Source organism: Oncorhynchus gorbuscha, linkage group LG06 (genome assembly GCF_021184085.1).
Source record: "Oncorhynchus gorbuscha isolate QuinsamMale2020 ecotype Even-year linkage group LG06, OgorEven_v1.0, whole genome shotgun sequence".
Classification (NCBI taxonomy): domain Eukaryota; kingdom Metazoa; phylum Chordata; class Actinopteri; order Salmoniformes; family Salmonidae; genus Oncorhynchus; species Oncorhynchus gorbuscha.
Window position 1 is genome coordinate 6,687,666 of NC_060178.1, and position 22,121 is coordinate 6,709,786.

General features: G+C 45.8%; 1 protein-coding gene across 1 annotated transcript in view; it reads right to left on the reverse strand.

The window, feature by feature from the left end:
* Positions 1-22,121, reverse strand: part of epx (eosinophil peroxidase) — a 53,863-nt gene that overhangs the window by 27,412 nt on the left and 4,330 nt on the right. The window contains exons 6-10 of the mRNA XM_046352077.1: positions 19,568-19,697; positions 18,573-18,779; positions 16,767-17,510; positions 13,810-14,898; positions 13,636-13,762 (exon numbers count right to left, since the gene is read on the reverse strand). Coding sequence (XP_046208033.1) covers positions 13,636-13,762; positions 13,810-14,898; positions 16,767-17,510; positions 18,573-18,779; positions 19,568-19,697 — 2,297 coding nt within the window. The remainder of the gene's footprint in view (positions 1-13,635; positions 13,763-13,809; positions 14,899-16,766; positions 17,511-18,572; positions 18,780-19,567; positions 19,698-22,121) is intronic.

Below are 22,121 nucleotides of genomic sequence, written 5' to 3' on the forward strand. Positions count from 1 at the left end.
TAAAGGTGTTCTCAACTGGCCTACCTGGTTAAATAAAGGTGTTCTCAACTGGCCTACCTGGTTAAATAAAGGTGTTCTCAACTAGCCTACCTGGTTAAATAAAGGTGTTCCCAACTAGCCTACCTGGTTAAATAAAGGTGTTCTCAACTAGCCTACCTGGTTAAATAAAGGTGTTCTCAACTAGCCTACCTGGTTAAATAAAGGTGTTCTCAACTAGCCTACCTGGTTAAATAAAGGTGTTCTCAACTAGCCTACCTGGTTAAATAAAGGTGTTCTCAAACTAGCCTACCTGGTTAAATAAAGGTGTTCTCAACTAGCCTACCTGGTTAAATAAAGGTGTTCTCAACTGGCCTACCTGGTTAAATAAAGGTGTTCTCAACTAGCCTACCTGGTTAAATAAAGGTGTTCTCAACTAGCCTACCTGGTTAAATAAAGGTGTTCTCAACTGGCCTACCTGGTTAAATAAAGGTGTTCTCAACTGGCCTACCTGGTTAAATAAAGGTGTTCTCAACTGGCCTACCTGGTTAAATAAAGGTGTTCTCAACTGGCCTACCTGGTTAAATAAAGGTGTTCTCAACTGGCCTACCTGGTTAAATAAAGGTGTTCTCAACTGGCCTACCTGGTTAAATAAAGGTGTTCTCAACTGGCCTACCTGGTTAAATAAAGGTGTTCTCAACTGGCCTACCTGGTTAAATAAAGGTGTTCTCAACTGGCCTACCTGGTTAAATAAAGGTGTTCTCAACTGGCCTACCTGGTTAAATAAAGGTGTTCTCAACTGGCCTACCTGGTTAAATAAAGGTGTTCTCAACTGGCCTACCTGGTTAAATAAAGGTGTTCTCAACTGGCCTACCTGGTTAAAGAAAGGTGTTCTCAACTAGCCTACCTGGTTAAATAACGGTGTTCTCAACTAGCCTACCTGGTTAAATAAATGTGTTCTCAACTAGCCTACCTGGTTAAATAAAGGTGTTCTCAACTGGCCTACCTGGTTAAATAAAGGTGTTCTCAACTGGCCTACCTGGTTAAATAAAGGTGTTCTCAACTGGCCTACCTGGTTAAATAAAGGTGTTCTCAACTGGCCTACCTGGTTAAATAAAGGTGTTCTCAACTAGCCTACCTGGTTAAATAAAGGTGTTCTCAACTGGCCTACCTGGTTAAATAAAGGTGTTCTCAACTGGCCTACCTGGTTAAATAAAGGTGTTCTCAACTGGCCTACCTGGTTAAATAAAGGTGTTCTCAACTAGCCTACCTGGTTAAATAAAGGTGTTCTCAACTGGCCTACCTGGTTAAATAAAGGTGTTCTCAACTGGCCTACCTGGTTAAATAAAGGTGTTCTCAACTGGACTACCTGGTTAAATAAAGGTGTTCTCAACTAGCCTACCTGGTTAAATAAAGGTGTTCTCAACTGGCCTACCTGGTTAAATAAAGGTGTTCTCAACTAGCCTAACTGGTTAAATAAAGGTGTTCTCAACTGGCCTACCTGGTTAAATAAAGGTGTTCTCAACTGGGCTACCTGGTTAAATAAAGGTGTTCTCAACTAGCCTACCTGGTTAAATAAAGGTGTTCTCAACTGGCCTACCTGGTTAAATAAAGGTGTTCTCAACTAGCCTACCTGGTTAAATAAAGGTGTTCTCAACTGGCTTACCTGGTTAAATAAAGGTGTTCTCAACTGGCCTACCTGGTTAAATAAAGGTGTTCTCAACTGGCCTACCTGGTTAAATAAAGGTGTTCACAACTGGCCTACCTGGTTAAATAAAGGTGTTCTCAACTAGCCCTACCTGGTTAAATAAAGGTGTTCTCAACTAGCCTACCTGGTTAAATAAAGGTGTTCTCAACTAGCCTACCTGGTTAAATAAAGGTGTTCTCAACTGGCCTACCTGGTTAAATAAAGGTGTTCTCAACTAGCCTACCTGGTTAAATAAAGGTGTTCTCAACTGGCCTACCTGGTTAAATAAAGGTGTTCTCAACTGGCCTACCTGGTTAAATAAAGGTGTTCTCAACTGGCCTACCTGGTTAAATAAAGGTGTTCTCAACTGGCCTACCTGGTTAAATAAAGGTGTTCTCAACTGGCCTACCTGGTTAAATAAAGGTGTTCTCAACTAGCCTACCTGGTTAAATAAAGGTGTTCTCAACTAGCCTACCTGGTTAAATAAAGGTGTTCTCAACTAGCCTACCTGGTTAAATAAAGGTGTTCTCAACTAGCCTACCTGGTTAAATAAAGGTGTTCTCAACTGGCCTACCTGGTTAAATAAAGGTGTTCTCAACTAGCCTACCTGGTTAAATAAAGGTGTTCTCAACTAGCCTACCTGGTTAAATAAAGGTGTTCTCAACTGGCCTACCTGGTTAAATAAAGGTGTTCTCAACTGGCCTACCTGGTTAAATAAAGGTGTTCTCAACTAGCCTACCTGGTTAAATAAAGGTGTTCTCAACTAGCCTACTTGGTTAAATAAAGGTGTTCTCAACTGGCCTACCTGGTTAAATAAAGGTGTTCTCAACTAGCCTACCTGGTTAAATAAAGGTGTTCTCAACTGGCCTACCTGGTTAAATAAAGGTGTTCTCAACTGGCCTACCTGGTTAAATAAAGGTGTTCTCAACTGGCCTACCTGGTTAAATAAAGGTGTTCTCAACTAGCCTACCTGGTTAAATAAAGGTGTTCTCAACTGGCCTACCTGGTTAAATAAAGGTGTTCTCAACTAGCCTACCTGGTTAAATAAAGGTGTTCTCAACTGGCGTACCTGGTTAAATAAAGGTGTTCTCAACTAGCCTACCTGGTTAAATAAAGGTGTTCTCAACTAGCCTACCTGGTTAAATAAAGGTGTTCTCAACTAGCCTACCTGGTTAAATAAAGGTGTTCTCAACTAGCCTACCTGGTTAAATAAAGGTGTTCTCAACTAGCCTACCTGGTTAAATAAAGGTGTTCTCAACTAGCCTACCTGGTTAAATAAAGGTGTTCTCAACTAGCCTACCTGGTTAAATAAAGGTGTTCTCAACTAGCCTACCTGGTTAAATAAAGGTGTTCTCAACTAGCCTACCTGGTTAAATAAAGGTGTTCTCAACTAGCCTACCTGGTTAAATAAAGGTGTTCTCAACTAGCCTACCTGGTTAAATAAAGGTGTTCTCAACTAGCCTACCTGGTTAAATAAAGGTGTTCTCAACTAGCCTACCTGGTTAAATAAAGGTGTTCTCAACTAGCCTACCTGGTTAAATAAAGGTGTTCTCAACTAGCCTACCTGGTTAAATAAAGGTGTTCTCAACTAGCCTCCTGGTTAAATAAAGGTGTTCTCAACTAGCCTACCTGGTTAAATAAAGGTGTTCTCAACTAGCCTACCTGGTTAAATAAAGGTGTTCTCAACTAGCCTACCTGGTTAAATAAAGGTGTTCTCAACTAGCCTACCTGGTTAAATAAAGGTGTTCTCAACTAGCCTACCTGGTTAAATAAAGGTGGGGAAAAAACACACACACAAAATCCCGGTAATGATTCATTAATTATACTAAATCATGCAAATATAACCTGTCTCTGTATAGCCGTATATATAAGACAACTGCTGGGTCTGCCCAGGCAGAGCTCCTGATTGACTTGTGTATTATGGTGCATTGAGTTGGAACCTCTTCAGATCACGGACAATAAACAATCAATCAAATTAAGACTTAGAGTGTCTCTGGTGTTGAACTTCCACCACAATCTTTAACCCGAGGTGTGCTACAGTACATTAGCAACGGTCATAGAAACTGTTCCAAGATTTTGAAAAATAATTCTAATAAAATACAATATAATTCAAATATTGTCTGAATTATAGAGCGTAAAACATTTTACTTGCTTAGACATTATAATGAATGGTGTTCAGGGATTTTGAATAGTTTGTGTTAAAACAAAGACGATTATGTGTGCCTCATTTGCATAAACATATGGGATTATTTGCATATATATATGAATGAATTAACACACATGGGTGTAGTAGGACTGCAAACCACCAAACACTTGTTCTGTCTAGCCTATTATCTGCACTGCCTCATCATTAATTACTGTTGTTCTGTCTACCCTATTATCTGCACTGCCTCATCATTAATTACTGTTGTTCTGTCTACCCTATTATCTGCACTGTCTCATCATTAATTACTGTTGTTCTGTCTACCCTATTATCTGCACTGCCTCATCATTAATTACTGTTGTTCTGTCTACCCTATTATCTGCACTGTCTCATCATTAATTACTGTTGTTCTGTCTACCCTATTATCTGCACTGCCTCATCATTAATTACTGTTGTTCTGTCTACCCTATTATCTGCACTGTCTCATCATTAATTACTGTTGTTCTGTCTACCCTATTATCTGCACTGCCTCATCATTAATTACTGTTGTTCTGTCTACCCTATTATCTGCACTGTCTCATCATTAATTACTGTTGTTCTGTCTACCCTATTATCTGCACTGTCTCATCATTAATTACTGTTGTTCTGTCTACCCTATTATCTGCACTGCCTCATCATTAATTACTGTTGTTCTGTCTACCCTATTATCTGCACTGCCTCATCATTAATTACTGTTGTTCTGTCTACCCTATTATCTGCACTGCCTCATCATTAATTACTGTTGTTCTGTCTACCCTATTATCTGCACTGTCTCGACTGCCTCATCATTAATTACTGTTGTTCTGTCTACCCTATTATCTGCACTGCCTCATCATTAATTACTGTTGTTCTGTCTACCCTATTATCTGCACTGTCTCGACTGCCTCCTCATTAATTACTGTTGTTCTGTCTACCCTATTATCTGCACTGTCTCATCATTAATTACTGTTGTTCTGTCTACCCTATTATCTGCACTGTCTCGACTGCCTCATCATTAATTACTGTTGTTCTGTCTACCCTATTATCTGCACTGTCTCGACTGCCTCATCATTAATTACTGTTGTTCTGTCTACCCTATTATCTGCACTGCCTCATCATTAATTACTGTTGTTCTGTCTACCCTATTATCTGCACTGCCTCATCATTAATTACTGTTGTTCTGTCTACCCTATTATCTGCACTGTCTCGGCTGCCTCATCATTAATTACTGTTGTTCTGTCTACCCTATTATCTGCACTGCCTCATCATTAATTACTGTTGTTCTGTCTACCCTATTATCTGCACTGTCTCGGCTGCCTCATCATTAATTACTGTTGTTCTGTCTACCCTATTATCTGCACTGTCTCGGCTGCCTCATCATTAATTACTGTTGTTCTGTCTACCCTATTATCTGCACTGTCTCGGCTGCCTCATCATTAATTACTGTTGTTCTGTCTACCCTATTATCTGCACTGCCTCATCATTAATTACTGTTGTTCTGTCTACCCTATTATCTGCACTGTCTCATCATTAATTACTGTTGTTCTGTCTACCCTATTATCTGCACTGTCTCATCATTAATTACTGTTGTTCTGTCTACCCTATTATCTGCACTGTCTCATCATTAATTACTGTTGTTCTGTCTACCCTATTATCTGCACTGTCTCATCATTAATTACTGTTGTTCTGTCTACCCTATTATCTGCACTGCCTCATCATTAATTACTGTTGTTCTGTCTACCCTATTATCTGCACTGTCTCGGCTGCCTCATCATTAATTACTGTTGTTCTGTCTACCCTATTATCTGCACTGCCTCATCATTAATTACTGTTGTTCTGTCTACCCTATTATCTGCACTGTCTCATCATTAATTACTGTTGTTCTGTCTACCCTATTATCTGCACTGTCTCATCATTAATTACTGTTGTTCTGTCTACCCTATTATCTGCACTGTCTCATCATTAATTACTGTTGTTCTGTCTACCCTATTATCTGCACTGTCTCATCATTAATTACTGTTGTTCTGTCTACCCTATTATCTGCACTGCCTCATCATTAATTACTGTTGTTCTGTCTACCCTATTATCTGCACTGTCTCGACTGCCTCATCATTAATTACTGTTGTTCTGTCTACCCTATTATCTGCACTGCCTCATCATTAATTACTGTTGTTCTGTCTACCCTATTATCTGCACTGTCTCGGCTGCCTCATCATTAATTACTGTTGTTCTGTCTACCCTATTATCTGCACTGCCTCATCATTAATTACTGTTGTTCTGTCTACCCTATTATCTGCACTGTCTCGACTGCCTCATCATTAATTACTGTTGTTCTGTCTACCCTATTATCTGCACTGCCTCATCATTAATTACTGTTGTTCTGTCTACCCTATTATCTGCACTGTCTCGGCTGCCTCATCATTAATTACTGTTGTTCTGTCTACCCTATTATCTGCACTGTCTCATCATTAATTACTGTTGTTCTGTCTACCCTATTATCTGCACTGTCTCATCATTAATTACTGTTGTTCTGTCTACCCTATTATCTGCACTGTCTCGGCTGCCTCATCATTAATTACTGTTGTTCTGTCTACCCTATTATCTGCACTGCCTCATCATTAATTACTGTTGTTCTGTCTACCCTATTATCTGCACTGTCTCGGCTGCCTCATCATTAATTACTGTTGTTCTGTCTACCCTATTATCTGCACTGTCTCGACTGCCTCATCATTAATTACTGTTGTTCTGTCTACCCTATTATCTGCACTGCCTCATCATTAATTACTGTTGTTCTGTCTACCCTATTATCTGCACTGTCTCGACTGCCTCATCATTAATTACTGTTGTTCTGTCTACCCTATTATCTGCACTGCCTCATCATTAATTACTGTTGTTCTGTCTACCCTATTATCTGCACTGTCTCGGCTGCCTCATCATTAATTACTGTTGTTCTGTCTACCCTATTATCTGCACTGCCTCATCATTAATTACTGTTGTTCTGTCTACCCTATTATCTGCACTGTCTCGGCTGCCTCATCATTAATTACTGTTGTTCTGTCTACCCTATTATCTGCACTGTCTCGACTGCCTCATCATTAATTACTGTTGTTCTGTCTACCCTATTATCTGCACTGCCTCATCATTAATTACTGTTGTTCTGTCTACCCTATTATCTGCACTGTCTCGACTGCCTCATCATTAATTACTGTTGTTCTGTCTACCCTATTATCTGCACTGTCTCATCATTAATTACTGTTGTTCTGTCTACCCTATTATCTGCACTGTCTCGACTGCCTCATCATTAATTACTGTTGTTCTGTCTACCCTATTATCTGCACTGTCTCGGCTGCCTCATCATTAATTACTGTTGTTCTGTCTACCCTATTATCTGCACTGTCTCGGCTGCCTCATCATTAATTACTGTTGTTCTGTCTACCCTATTATCTGCACTGCCTCATCATTAATTACTGTTGTTCTGTCTACCCTATTATCTGCACTGTCTCGGCTGTCTCATCATTAATTACTGTTGTTCTGTCTACCCTATTATCTGCACTGCCTCATCATTAATTACTGTTGTTCTGTCTACCCTATTATCTGCACTGTCTCGGCTGTCTCATCATTAATTACTGTTGTTCTGTCTACCCTATTATCTGCACTGCCTCATCATTAATTACTGTTGTTCTGTCTACCCTATTATCTGCACTGTCTCGACTGCCTCATCATTAATTACTGTTGTTCTGTCTACCCTATTATCTGCACTGTCGACTGCCTCATCATTAATTACTGTTGTTCTGTCTACCCTATTATCTGCACTGTCGACTGCCTCATCATTAATTACTGTTGTTCTGTCTACCCTATTATCTGCACTGTCTCAACTGCCTCATCATTAATTACTGTTGTTCTGTCTACCCTATTATCTGCACTGCCTCATCATTAATTACTGTTGTTCTGTCTACCCTATTATCTGCACTGCCTCATCATTAATTACTGTTGTTCTGTCTACCCTATTATCTGCACTGTCTCGACTGCCTCATCATTAATTACTGTTGTTCTGTCTACCCTATTATCTGCACTGTCTCGGCTGCCTCATCATTAATTACTGTTGTTCTGTCTACCCTATTATCTGCACTGTCTCGACTGCCTCATCATTAATTACTGTTGTTCTGTCTACCCTATTATCTGCACTGTCTCGTCTGCCTCATCATTAATTACTGTTGTTCTGTCTACCCTATTATCTGCACTGTCTCGACTGCCTCATCATTAATTACTGTTGTTCTGTCTACCCTATTATCTGCACTGTCTCATCATTAATTACTGTTGTTCTGTCTACCCTATTATCTGCACTGTCTCATCATTAATTACTGTTGTTCTGTCTACCCTATTATCTGCACTGCCTCATCATTAATTACTGTTGTTCTGTCTACCCTATTATCTGCACTGTCTCATCATTAATTACTGTTGTTCTGTCTACCCTATTATCTGCACTGTCTCATCATTAATTACTGTTGTTCTGTCTACCCTATTATCTGCACTGTCTCATCATTAATTACTGTTGTTCTGTCTACCCTATTATCTGCACTGCCTCATCATTAATTACTGTTGTTCTGTCTACCCTATTATCTGCACTGTCTCGGCTGCCTCATCATTAATTACTGTTGTTCTGTCTACCCTATTATCTGCACTGTCTCATCATTAATTACTGTTGTTCTGTCTACCCTATTATCTGCACTGTCTCGACTGCCTCATCATTAATTACTGTTGTTCTGTCTACCCTATTATCTGCACTGCCTCATCATTAATTACTGTTGTTCTGTCTACCCTATTATCTGCACTGTCTCGACTGCCTCATCATTAATTACTGTTGTTCTGTCTACCCTATTATCTGCACTGCCTCATCATTAATTACTGTTGTTCTGTCTACCCTATTATCTGCACTGTCTCGACTGCCTCATCATTAATTACTGTTGTTCTGTCTACCCTATTATCTGCACTGTCTCATCATTAATTACTGTTGTTCTGTCTACCCTATTATCTGCACTGTCTCATCATTAATTACTGTTGTTCTGTCTACCCTATTATCTGCACTGTCTCATCATTAATTACTGTTGTTCTGTCTACCCTATTATCTGCACTGCCTCATCATTAATTACTGTTGTTCTGTCTACCCTATTATCTGCACTGTCTCGGCTGCCTCATCATTAATTACTGTTGTTCTGTCTACCCTATTATCTGCACTGCCTCATCATTAATTACTGTTGTTCTGTCTACCCTATTATCTGCACTGTCTCGACTGCCTCATCATTAATTACTGTTGTTCTGTCTACCCTATTATCTGCACTGCCTCATCATTAATTACTGTTGTTCTGTCTACCCTATTATCTGCACTGTCTCGGCTGCCTCATCATTAATTACTGTTGTTCTGTCTACCCTATTATCTGCACTGTCGACTGCCTCATCATTAATTACTGTTGTTCTGTCTACCCTATTATCTGCACTGTCTCGGCTGCCTCATCATTAATTACTGTTGTTCTGTCTACCCTATTATCTGCACTGTCTCATCATTAATTACTGTTGTTCTGTCTACCCTATTATCTGCACTGTCTCATCATTAATTACTGTTGTTCTGTCTACCCTATTATCTGCACTGCCTCATCATTAATTACTGTTGTTCTGTCTACCCTATTATCTGCACTGTCTCGGCTGCCTCATCATTAATTACTGTTGTTCTGTCTACCCTATTATCTGCACTGTCTCATCATTAATTACTGTTGTTCTGTCTACCCTATTATCTGCACTGCCTCATCATTAATTACTGTTTTTCTGTCTACCCTATTATCTGCACTGCCTCATCATTAATTACTGTTTTTCTGTCTACCCTATTATCTGCACTGCCTCATCATTAATTACTGTTTTTCTGTCTACCCTATTATCTGCACTGCCTCATCATTAATTACTGTTGTTCTGTCTACCCTATTATCTGCACTGTCTCATCATTAATTACTGTTGTTCTGTCTACCCTATTATCTGCACTGCCTCATCATTAATTACTGTTGTTCTGTCTACCCTATTATCTGCACTGCCTCATCATTAATTACTGTTGTTCTGTCTACCCTATTATCTGCACTGCCTCATCATTAATTACTGTTGTTCTGTCTACCCTATTATCTGCACTGTCTCATCATTAATTACTGTTCTGTTGCATAATTCAACAACAGTGTCAATAGCAGGACACCATCTGAAAAAAAATATTTAAAAAATTACAATTTAAAAAATTGTACACCATCAAAATAAAAATCCTCTTTCTACTCTTTCTTGTGATGTAAGTGTGGAGAAGGTGCGTTAAATCCCTGACTACTTTTAGCGTTCATACAGACTCAACTGAAAGACAATGTATCCCATTGAGCCCATGTCAGCCATTAGCTGGGTCTGTGTGACAGGCATTGAGCCCATGTCAGCCATTAGCTGGGTCTGTGTGACAGGTCGCCCATTGAGCCCATGTCAGCCATTAGCTGGGTCTGTGTGACAGGTCGCCCATTGAGCCCATGTCAGCCATTAGCTGGGTCTGTGTGACAGGTCGCCCATTGAGCCCATGTCAGCCATTAGCTGGGTCTGTGTGACAGGCATTGAGCCCATGTCAGCCATTAGCTGGGTCTGTGTGACAGGTCGCCCATTGAGCCCATGTCAGCCATTAGCTGGGTCTGTGTGACAGGTCGCCCATTGAGCCCATGTCAGCCATTAGCTGGGTCTGTGTGACAGGTCGCCCATTGAGCCCATGTCAGCCATTAGCTGGGTCTGTGTGACAGGTCGCCCATTGAGCCCATGTCAGCCATTAGCTGGGTCTGTGTGGCAGGTCGCCCATTGAGCCCATGTCAGCTATTAGAGGGGTGTGTGACAGGTCGCCCATTGAGCCCATGTCAGCCATTAGCTGGGTGTGTGTGACAGGTCGCCCATTGAGCCCATGTCAGCCATTAGCTGGGTCTGTGTGACAGGTATCCCATTGAGCCCATGTCAGCCATTAGCTGGGTGTGTGTGACAGGCATTGAGCCCATGTCAGCCATTAGAGGTGTGTGTGACAGGTCTCCCATTGAGCCCATGTCAGCCATTAGAGGTGTGTGTGACAGGTCGCCCATTGAGCCCATGTCAGCCATTAGAGAGGTGTGTGCCCATTGAGCCCATGTCAGCCATTAGAGAGGTGTGTGACAGGTCGCCCATTGAGCCCATGTCAGCCATTAGCTGGGTGTGTGTGACAGGTCTCCCATTGAGCCCACGTCAGCGATTAGAGGGGTGTGTGTGACAGGTCGCCCATTGAGCCCATGTCATGTCAGCCATTAGCTGGGTGTGTGTGACAGGTCGCCCATTGAGCCCATGTCATGTCAGCCATTAGCTGGGTGTGTGTGACAGGTCGCCCATTGAGCCCATGTCATGTCAACCATTAGCTGGGTGTGTGTGACAGGTCGCCCATTGAGCCCATGTCAGCCATTAGCTGGGTGTGTGTGACAGGTCGCCCATTGAGCCCATGTCAGCCATTAGAGGGGTGTGTGTGACAGGTCGCCCATTGAGCCCATGTCAGCCATTAGCTGGGTGTGTGTGACAGGTCACCCATTGAGCCCATGTCAGCCATTAGGGGGTTGTGTGTGACAGGTCTCCCATTGAGCCCATGTCAGCCATTAGAGGGGTGTGTGTGACAGGTCGCCCATTGAGCCCATGTCAGCCATTAGAGGGGTGTGTGTGACAGGTCGCTCATTGAGCCCATGTCAGCCATTAGAGGGGTGTGTGTGACAGGTCGCCCATTGAGCCCATGTCAGCCATTAGAGGGGTGTGTGTGACAGGTCGCTCATTGAGCCCATGTCAGCCATTAGAGGGGTGTGTGTGACAGGTCGCCCATTGAGCCCATGTCAGCCATTAGCTGGGTCTGTGTGACAGGTCGCCCATTGAGCCCATGTCAGCCATTAGCTGGGTCTGTGTGACAGGCATTGAGCCCATGTCAGCCATTAGCTGGGTCTGTGTGACAGGTCGCCCATTGAGCCCATGTCAGCCATTAGCTGGGTCTGTGTGACAGGTCGCCCATTGAGCCCATGTCAGCCATTAGCTGGGTCTGTGTGACAGGTCGCCCATTGAGCCCATGTCAGCCATTAGCTGGGTCTGTGTGACAGGTCGCCCATTGAGCCCATGTCAGCCATTAGCTGGGTCTGTGTGGCAGGTCGCCCATTGAGCCCATGTCAGCTATTAGAGGGTGTGTGACAGGTCGCCCATTGAGCCCATGTCAGCCATTAGCTGGGTGTGTGTGACAGGTCGCCCATTGAGCCCATGTCAGCCATTAGCTGGGTCTGTGTGACAGGTATCCCATTGAGCCCATGTCAGCCATTAGCTGGGTGTGTGTGACAGGCATTGAGCCCATGTCAGCCATTAGAGGTGTGTGTGACAGGTCTCCCATTGAGCCCATGTCAGCCATTAGAGGTGTGTGTGACAGGTCGCCCATTGAGCCCATGTCAGCCATTAGAGAGGTGTGTGACAGGTCGCCCATTGAGCCCATGTCAGCCATTAGAGAGGTGTGTGACAGGTCGCCCATTGAGCCCATGTCAGCCATTAGCTGGGTGTGTGTGACAGGTCTCCCATTGAGCCCACGTCAGCGATTAGAGGGGTGTGTGTGACAGGTCGCCCATTGAGCCCATGTCATGTCAGCCATTAGCTGGGTGTGTGTGACAGGTCGCCCATTGAGCCCATGTCATGTCAGCCATTAGCTGGGTGTGTGTGACAGGTCGCCCATTGAGCCCATGTCATGTCAACCATTAGCTGGGTGTGTGTGACAGGTCGCCCATTGAGCCCATGTCAGCCATTAGCTGGGTGTGTGTGACAGGTCGCCCATTGAGCCCATGTCAGCCATTAGAGGGGTGTGTGTGACAGGTCGCCCATTGAGCCCATGTCAGCCATTAGCTGGGTGTGTGTGACAGGTCACCCATTGAGCCCATGTCAGCCATTAGGGGGTTGTGTGTGACAGGTCTCCCATTGAGCCCATGTCAGCCATTAGAGGGGTGTGTGTGACAGGTCGCCCATTGAGCCCATGTCAGCCATTAGAGGGGTGTGTGTGACAGGTCGCTCATTGAGCCCATGTCAGCCATTAGAGGGGTGTGTGTGACAGGTCGCCCATTGAGCCCATGTCAGCCATTAGAGGGGTGTGTGTGACAGGTCGCTCATTGAGCCCATGTCAGCCATTAGAGGGGTGTGTGTGACAGGTCGCCCATTGAGCCCATGTCAGCCATTAGAGGGGTGTGTGTGACAGGTCGCTCATTGAGCCCATGTCAGCCATTAGAGGGGTGTGTGTGACAGGTCGCCCATTGAGCCCATGTCAGCCATTAGAGGGGTGTGTGTGACAGGTCGCCCATTGAGCCCATGTCAGCCATTAGAGGGGTGTGTGTGACAGGTCGTTGCGAACATCTCCGAGGTGGTGACGTTAACGGGGAAAAACATCAGGCAAGAGTATAAAAGAGTCGGGAAGAGTCAAATGAAAGCAATCAATCCCAGCCAGATTTAAAGTGATAAGTGGATTTTGCATCCCTCAAACACAGCAAATACTGCTGAAAAAGACAGACCCTCAGGTGGACGGGGCATGCGCGTTGCTATAGAAACATTCTGTATCTAGGCACACAGTTTATGGCAGCACATAACTAGGTTGTTACCGTAAAGCACTTTGTGAGAGATGTTGCAAAAAGGTCTTTATACATTTTTGTTTGTTTGTTTGTTTGATTGATTGATTGATTGATTGATTGATTGATTGATTGATGGATTGATTTATTGATGGATTGTAACATACCTGCTTGGAAACAGGAAGTAATATTCTCCTGTTCTGTTGGTGCAGTAGCAGATGTGTCAGAGGCACTTGTGGCACCGGTGGAGTTGGCCTCAGACCCTCTTCGTGGCCCACAGGGATCCAGGCGTCCCTGTAGGCGAGGCAGGTAGGGCATGTGGCGAGACCCTGGTCTGAGGCCTGGTCATTGAGGGCCAGAACACCCAGTGGAGAGGAGTGGTTCCTCAGGGCCGCAGCCATGGGGGAGGAGCTACCGTACACCATACTGGCGTCCACGAATGAGGTGATGGCGTTCAGTTGCTCCCGGTGATGGTGGGGTGTGGCCCCGGTGAAGGCTTCGCTCCTGACACAGCTGGGCGCCGAACGGAAGAAAGGCATGCAGCTCTGTATACCAGTACGAGGGTCTGACAGCGGGATCTGGGGAGAGGGGAAGAAAGGCATGCAGCTCTGTATACCAGTACGAGGGTCTGACAGCGGGATCTGGGGAGAGGGGAAGAAAGGCATGCAGCTCTGTATACCAGTACGAGGGTCTGACAGCGGGATCTGGGGAGAGGGGAAGAAAGGCATGCAGCTCTGTATACCAGTACGAGGGTCTGACAGCGGGATCTGGGGAGAGGGGAAGAAAGGCATGCAGCTCTGTATACCAGTACGAGGGTCTGACAGCGGGATCTGGGGAGAGGGGAAGAAAGGCATGCAGCTCTGTATACCAGTACGAGGGTCTGACAGCGGGATCTGGGGAGAGGGGAAGAAAGGCATGCAGCTCTGTATACCAGTACAAGGGTCTGACAGCGGGATCTGGTGAGAGGGGAAGGAAGGCATGCAGCTCTGTATACCAGTACGAGGGTCTGACAGCGGGATCTGGGGAGAGGGGAAGAAAGGCATGCAGCTCTGTATACCAGTACGAGGGTCTGACAGCGGGATCTGGGGAGAGGGGAAGAAAGGCATGCAGCTCTGTATACCAGTACGAGGGTCTGACAGCGGGATCTGGGGAGAGGGGAAGAAAGGCATGCAGCTCTGTATACCAGTACAAGGGTCTGACAGCGGGATCTGGTGAGAGGGGAAGGAAGGCATGCAGCTCTGTATACCAGTACGAGGGTCTGACAGCGGGATCTGGGGAGAGGGGAAGAAAGGCATGCAGCTCTGTATACCAGTACGAGGGTCTGACAGCGGGATCTGGGGAGAGGGGAAGAAAGGCATGCAGCTCTGTATACCAGTACAAGGGTCTGACAGCGGGATCTGGGGAGAGCGGAAGTGTGTGTGCATTTCACACTGGATAGATTCAGAACAGGAAAGAATTAGACTGGCCAGAAGTAGCTATTTAAAGCTTCAATCAGCAGTTAAAACCATTTTTAAAAGAGGTTCTCCCAGACCCTGTTTTGGTAAAAAGCTGAGGGATGGGGCAGGAGAAATGTAACCACTCTCAGATTCATAGACAGAGCTGATGCAAAGGCTGACCAGTGATCCATGATATCAACATTATAGTTTTAATCCCGTTGGAGGCTATTTAGTGTTTGTTTAGGGATGGTTCGAAATGTACAAAATGTGGACCTGGAGGAAAATAGGGGAGGGCCACGCTTTTTCAAATTCAGTCAAGGGGCAGGGTTTAGTGTGGTTTTAGGGAGGGCCACGCTTTTTCAAATTCAGTCAAGGGGCAGGGTTTAGTGTGGTTTTAGGGAGGGCCACGCTTTTTCAAATTCAGTAGGGGCAGGGAGTGTGGCAAAGGGAGGGCCACGCTTTTTCAAATCAGTCAAGGGGCAGGGTTTAGTGTGGTTTTAGGGAGGGCCACGCTTTTTCAAATTCAGTCAAGGGGCAGGGTTTAGTGTGGTTTAGGGAGGGCCACGCTTTTTCAAATTCAGTCAAGGGGCAGGGTTTAGTGTGGTTTTAGGGAGGGCCACGCTTTTTCAAATTCAGTCAAGGGGCAGGGTTTAGTGTGGTTTTAGGGAGGGCCACGCTTTTTCAAATTCAGTCAAGGGGCAGGGTTTAGTGTGGTTTTAGGGAGGGCCACGCTTTTTCAAATTCAGTCAAGGGGCAGGGTTTAGTGTGGTTTTAGGGAGGGCCACGCTTTTTCAAATTCAGTCAAGGGGCAGGGTTTAGTGTGGTTTTAGGGAGGGCCACGCTTTTTCAAATTCAGTCAAGGGGCAGGGTTTAGTGTGGTTTTAGGGAGGGCCACGCTTTTTCAAATTCAGTCAAGGGGCAGGGTTTAGTGTGGTTTTAGGGAGGGCCACGCTTTTTCAAATTCAGTCAAGGGGCAGGGTTTAGTGTGGTTTTAGGGAGGGCCATGTCATTTGCAATTGATGAAATGTCTATATTTCAGTGATTTAGTTGCTTATTTATTTTTTCACCTTTATTTAACTTGGCAAGTCAGTTAAGACTTGACGGCCTGGGAACAGTGGGTTAAACTGCCTTGTTCAGAGGCAGAATGACAGATTTGTACCTTGTCAGCTCGGGGATATGAACTTGCAACCTTACTAGTCCAATGTTACTAGTCCAATGCTCTAACCACTAGGCTACGCTGCCGCCCCGATTATTAGGCTGTTATTAGGCTGTTATTAGGCTGTGTTTCCAATGCCGACCCTCATCTTTGATTGTGAAGTGATCTAATTATGTCGCTATCATTTTGGTAATATAGAAGATGTTTTAAACCCAGACAGCTTTTAGGTGAAACACTTGTGACCCACTGGGCACAGACGTCAATTCAACATCTATTCCACGTTGGTTCCACTGGGCACAGACGTCAATTCAACATCTATTCCACGTTGGTTCAACGTCATTTCATTGAAATGACATGGAAACAACATTGATTCAACCAATGTGTTGCTACTCAGTCTAGGCCATGCTCAGATTCATAATGACGTCTCAGATTGAATTAAAACGGGGGGACAGTTTCGTTACATACAAGACACACTGATTTGGCATTGGACAAATAGGCCTATGAGAAGATGCATAAGCCTCTCTGTCCATTATTACCTGGTAATTAGTGTAGTGAAAAAAGATCCTGCTAGGCTCTCCAGTCATGTAAACTTATGTAGAATTGCATGAAATGCGTTTATAAAAGGCTACTTGCACTCGAACCCGCAAAACACTAAATGGTAGATTCATGCAATGCCTTTATTGTAAAGGAGATATTTCCCCGCTACTCTTGTCCATGGTGGTCTGCGAACCCACAACCTTCTGGCCCACAGCCCTGCACCTTGTCCATTATGGTCTGCGAACCCACAACCTTCTGGCCCACAGCCCTGCACCTTGTCCATGGTGGTCTGCGAACCCACAACCTTCTGGCCCACAGCCCTGCACCTTGTCCATGGTGGTCTGCGAACCCACAACCTTCTGGCCCACAGCCCTGCACCTTGTCCATGGTGGTCTGAGAACCCACAACCTTCGGGCCCACAGCCCTGCACCTTGTCCATGGTGGTCTGCGAACCCACAACCTTCTGGCCCACAGCCCTGCACCTTGTCCATGGTGGTCTGCGAACCCACAACCTTCTGGCCCACAGCCCTGTCCCTTGTCCATGGTGGTCTGTGAACCCACAACCTTCTGGCCCACAGCTCTGCACCTTGACCATGGTGGTCTGCAAACCCACAACCTTCTGGCCCACAGCCCTGCACCTTGTCCATGGTGGTCTGCGAACCCACAACCTTCTGGCCCACAGCCCTGCACCTTGTCCATGGTGGTCTGCGAACCCACAACCTTCTGGCCCACAGCCCTGCACCTTGTCCATGGTGGTCTGCGAACCCACAACCTTCTGGCCCACAGCCCTGCACCTTGTCCATGGTGGTCTGAGAACCCACAACCTTCTGGCCCACAGCCCTGCACCTTGTCCATGGTGGTCTGCGAACCCACAACCTTCTGGCCCACAGCCCTGCACCTTGTCCATGTTGGTCTGCGAACCCACAACCTTCGGGCCCACAGCCCTGCCCCATGCCCCTTACATTTACTTTGTTTACAAACATTGGAGTAAAACCATTTTTAAATTTTGGGTTCTGATGGAGTGGGACAGTTGAACTAAGCTCATGAGGCATTTATAAGTTATATTCTTCAACAATAAATGGGAATAAATCATTTATGAATTTTTAAATTATTGCATTTTTTTGTTGTAAATTGTGTTAAGACCTCAACTACACTTTCAATAAATTGTGATTGATTTGATTTGACCTGTAGCTCTATAGGGAAGCAGGGAGTGTCTCACCTGTATAGGGAAGCAGGGAGTGCCTCACCTGTATAGGGAAGCAGGGAGTGCCTCACCTGTATAGGGAAGCAGGGAGTGTCTCACCTGTATAGGGAAGCAGGGTGTGTCTCACCTGTATAGGGAAGCAGGGAGTGTCTCACCTGTATAGGGAAGCAGGGAGTGTCTCACCTGTATAGGGAAGCAGGGAGTGTCTCACCTGTATAGGGAAGCAGGGAGTGCCTCACCTGTATAGGGAAGCAGGGAGTGCCTCACCTGTATAGGGAAGCAGGGTGTGTCTCACCTGTATAGGGAAGCAGGGAGTGTCTCACCTGTATAGGGAAGCAGGGAGTGTCTCACCTGTATAGGGAAGCAGGGAGTGTCTCACCTGTATAGGGAAGCAGGGAGTGTCTCACCTGTATAGGGAAGCAGGGAGTGCCTCACCTGTATAGGGAAGCAGGGAGTGTCTCACCTGTATAGGGAAGCAGGGTGTGTCTCACCTGTATAGGGAAGCAGGGAGTGCCTCACCTGTATAGGGAAGCAGGGAGTGTCTCACCTGTATAGGAAAGCAGGGAGTGTCTCACCTGTATAGGGAAGCAGGGAGTGTCTCACCTGTATAGGGAAGCAGGGTGTGTCTCACCTGTATAGGGAAGCAGGGTGTGTCTCACCTGTATAGGGAAGCAGGGAGTGCCTCACCTGTATAGGGAAGCAGGGAGTGCCTCACCTGTATAGGGAAGCAGGGAGTGCCTCACCTGTATAGGGAAGCAGGGAGTGTCTCACCTGTATAGGGAAGCAGGGAGTGTCCCGGCTGCATGTGCGGGTACAGTCGGCCCCAGTCCTGAAGGCAGCTGTGCTGGGACTCTGAGGGGTCAGAGCGAAGTCATGGTCGATCCACTGACCCCACTCCACCAGCAGGTGGGACAGAGATGAGTCCAGAGAGATGTTCTCATTGTGGGTGTAGAGAACGGTCTGGGATATGAGGCGCACCTGGAGGGAGGTGGGAGGAGAGGAGGGAGGGAGGAGAGAGGAGGGAGAAGAGGAGAGAACAGAGAGGGGGAGTGAGGAGAGAGGAGGGGAGGGAGGAGAGAGGAGGGAGGGAGGTGGGATGAGAGGAGGGAAAAAAGAGGAGGGGACAGAGGGGGAGGGAGGAGAGAGGAGGGGAGGGAGAAGGGTGAGGTTATTACAGAGAGGGAGAAGGGTGAGGTTATTACAGAGATGGAGAAGGGTGAGGTTATTACAGAGAGGGAGAAGGGTGAGGTTATTACAGAGAGGGAGAAGGGTGAGGTTATTACAGAGAGGGAGAAGGGTGTAGTAGATAGGATAGGACTCTTACCTGGGGCAGGGTGTAATAGATAGGATAGGACTCTTACCTGGGGCAGGGTGTAGTTATAGGACTCTTACCAGTGCAGGGTGTAATACATTTACATTTAAGTCATTTAGACTCTTACCTGGGGCAGACTCTTACCAGTGCAGGGTGAATAGATAGGATAGGACTCTTACCTGGGGAAGGGTGTAGTAGATAGGATAGGACTCTTACCTGGGGAAGGGTGTAGTAGATAGGATAGGACTCTTACCTGGGGCAGGGTGTAGTTATAGGACTCTTACCAGTGCAGGGTGTAGTAGATAGGATACGACTCTTACCTGGGGCAGGGTGTAGTTATAGGACTCTTACCTGTGCAGGGTGTAGTCATAGGACTCTTACCTGTGCAGGGTGTAGTAGATAGGATAGGACTCTTACCTGGGGCAGGGTGTGGTAGATAGGATAGGACTCTTACCGGGGGCAAGGTGTAGTTATAGTAGGTGTGTTCAGGGTCCCAGCCCCTAGGGACCCCTCTGATGTCCTCGTACTCTGGGGGGAGCCAGCGGGAGTATGGGGTGTTGGCCGCACCCCACTTAGGGTGCTGTCTGGAGAGGGTTGACAACGTGGGTGACACACACAAACTACAAGTCATGTCAAATCAAACACTCATTTCCTTTTCACCCTGTAGTTTCAACCTGAACCCTACTGGCTGAATGTTGTCTTTTCACCCTGTAGTTTCTACCTGAACCCTACTGGCTGGACGTTGTCTTTTCACCCTGTAGTTTCTACCTGAACCCTACTGGCTGGACGTTGTCTTTTCACCCTGTAGTTTCTACCTGAACCCTACTGGCTGAACGTTGTCTTTTCACCCTGTAGTTTCAACCTGAACCCTACTGGCTGAACGTTGTCTTTTCACCCTGTAGTTTCTACCTGAACCCTACTGGCTGAACGTTGTCTTTTCACCCTGTAGTTTCAACCTGAACCCTACTGGCTGAACGTTGTCTTTTCACCCTGTAGTTTCTACCTGAACCCTACTGGCTGAACGTTGTCTTTTCACCCCGTAGTTTCAACCTGAACCCTACTGGCTGGATGTTGTCTTTTCACCCTGTAGTTTCAACCTGAACCCTACTGGCTGAATGTTGTCTTTTCACCCTGTAGTTTCAACCTGAACCCTACTGGCTGACTGGCGTTGTCTTTTCACCCTGTAGTTTCCTGTCTTTTCACCCTAGTTTCAACTTGAACCCTTTTCACTGGAACCCTACTGGATGTTGTCTTTTCACCCTGTAGTTTCAACCTGAACCCTACTGGCTGACGTTGTCTTTTCACCCTGTAGTTTCAACTTGAACCCTACTGGCTGGATGTTGTCTTTTCACCCTGTAGTTTCAACCTGAACCCTACTGGCTGAACGTTGTCTTTTCACCCTGTAGTTTCAACCTGAACCCTACTGGCTGAATGTTGTCTTTTCACCCTGTAGTTTCAACCTGAACCCTACTGGCTGAACGTTGTCTTTTCACCCTGTAGTTTCAACTTGAACCCTACTGGCTGGATGTTGTCTTTTCACCCTGTAGTTTCAACCTGAACCCTACTGGCTGAACGTTGTCTTTTCACCCTGTAGTTTCAACCTGAACCCTACTGGCTGGACGTTGTCTTTTCACCCTGTAGTTTCTACCTGAACCCTACTGGCTGGATGTTGTCTTTTCACCCTGTAGTTTCAACCTGAACCCTACTGGCTGAACGTTGTCTTTTCACCCTGTAGTTTCAACCTGAACCCTACTGGCTGAACGTTGTCTTTTCACCCTGTAGTTTCAACCTGAACCCTACTGGCTGAACGTTGTCTTTTCACCCTGTAGTTTCAACCTGAACCCTACTGGCTGAACGTTGTCTTTTCACCCTGTAGTTTCAACCTGAACCCTACTGGCTGGATGTTGTCTTTTCACCCTGTAGTTTCAACCTGAACCCTACTGGCTGAATGTTGTCTTTTCACCCTGTAGTTTCTACCTGAACCCTACTGGCACGTTGTCTTTTCACCCCTGTAGTTTCAACCTGAACCCTACTGGCTGGATGTTGTCTTTTCACCCTGTAGTTTCAACCTGAACCCTACTGGCTGAATGTTGTCTTTTCACCCTGTAGTTTCAACCTGAACCCTACTGGCTGGACGTTGTCTTTTCACCCTACTGGCTGGATGTTGTTTCACCCTGTAGTTTCAACCTGAACCCTACTGGCTGACCGTTGTCTTTTCACACTGTAGTTTCAACCTGAACCCTACTGGCTGAACGTTGTCTTTTCACACTGTAGTTTCTACCTGAACCCTACTGGCTGGACGTTGTCAGGCAGACAGGCAGACAGAGCGAGAGAAAGAGAGACAAGCAGACAGCCAGAGATCAAATCGAATTGTATTTGTCACATGCCACCGAATACAAGAGGTGAGGACTTTACCGTGAAATACTTACGGGCCCTTTCCAACAATGCAGAGTTAAAAATATTTTAAAAATACAATATTTCAATCAAAAATACAGCAATAATAACAATAGAATAACAATAACGAGGCTACATACAAGGAGTACCGGCACCAAGTCAATGTGCAGGGGTACTACAGACAAGACAAGACAGACAGACAGACAGACAGACAGACAGACAGACAGACAGACAGACAGACAGACAGACAGACAGACAGACAGACAGACAGACAGACAGACAGACAGACAGACAGACCTGTTGTTGCACTCCCGGTGAATGAACGGTAGACAGACAGACAGACAGACAGACAGACAGACAGACAGACAGACAGACAGACAGACAGACAGAGACAGACAGACAGACAGACAGACAGACAGACAGACAGACAGACAGACAGACAGACAGACAGACAGACAGACAGACAGACAGACAGACCTGTTGTTGCACTCCCGGTGAATGAATGGTAGACAGACAGACAGACAGACAGACAGACAGACAGACAGACAGACAGACAGACAGACAGACAGACAGACAGACAGACAGACAGACAGACAGACAGACAGACAGACAGA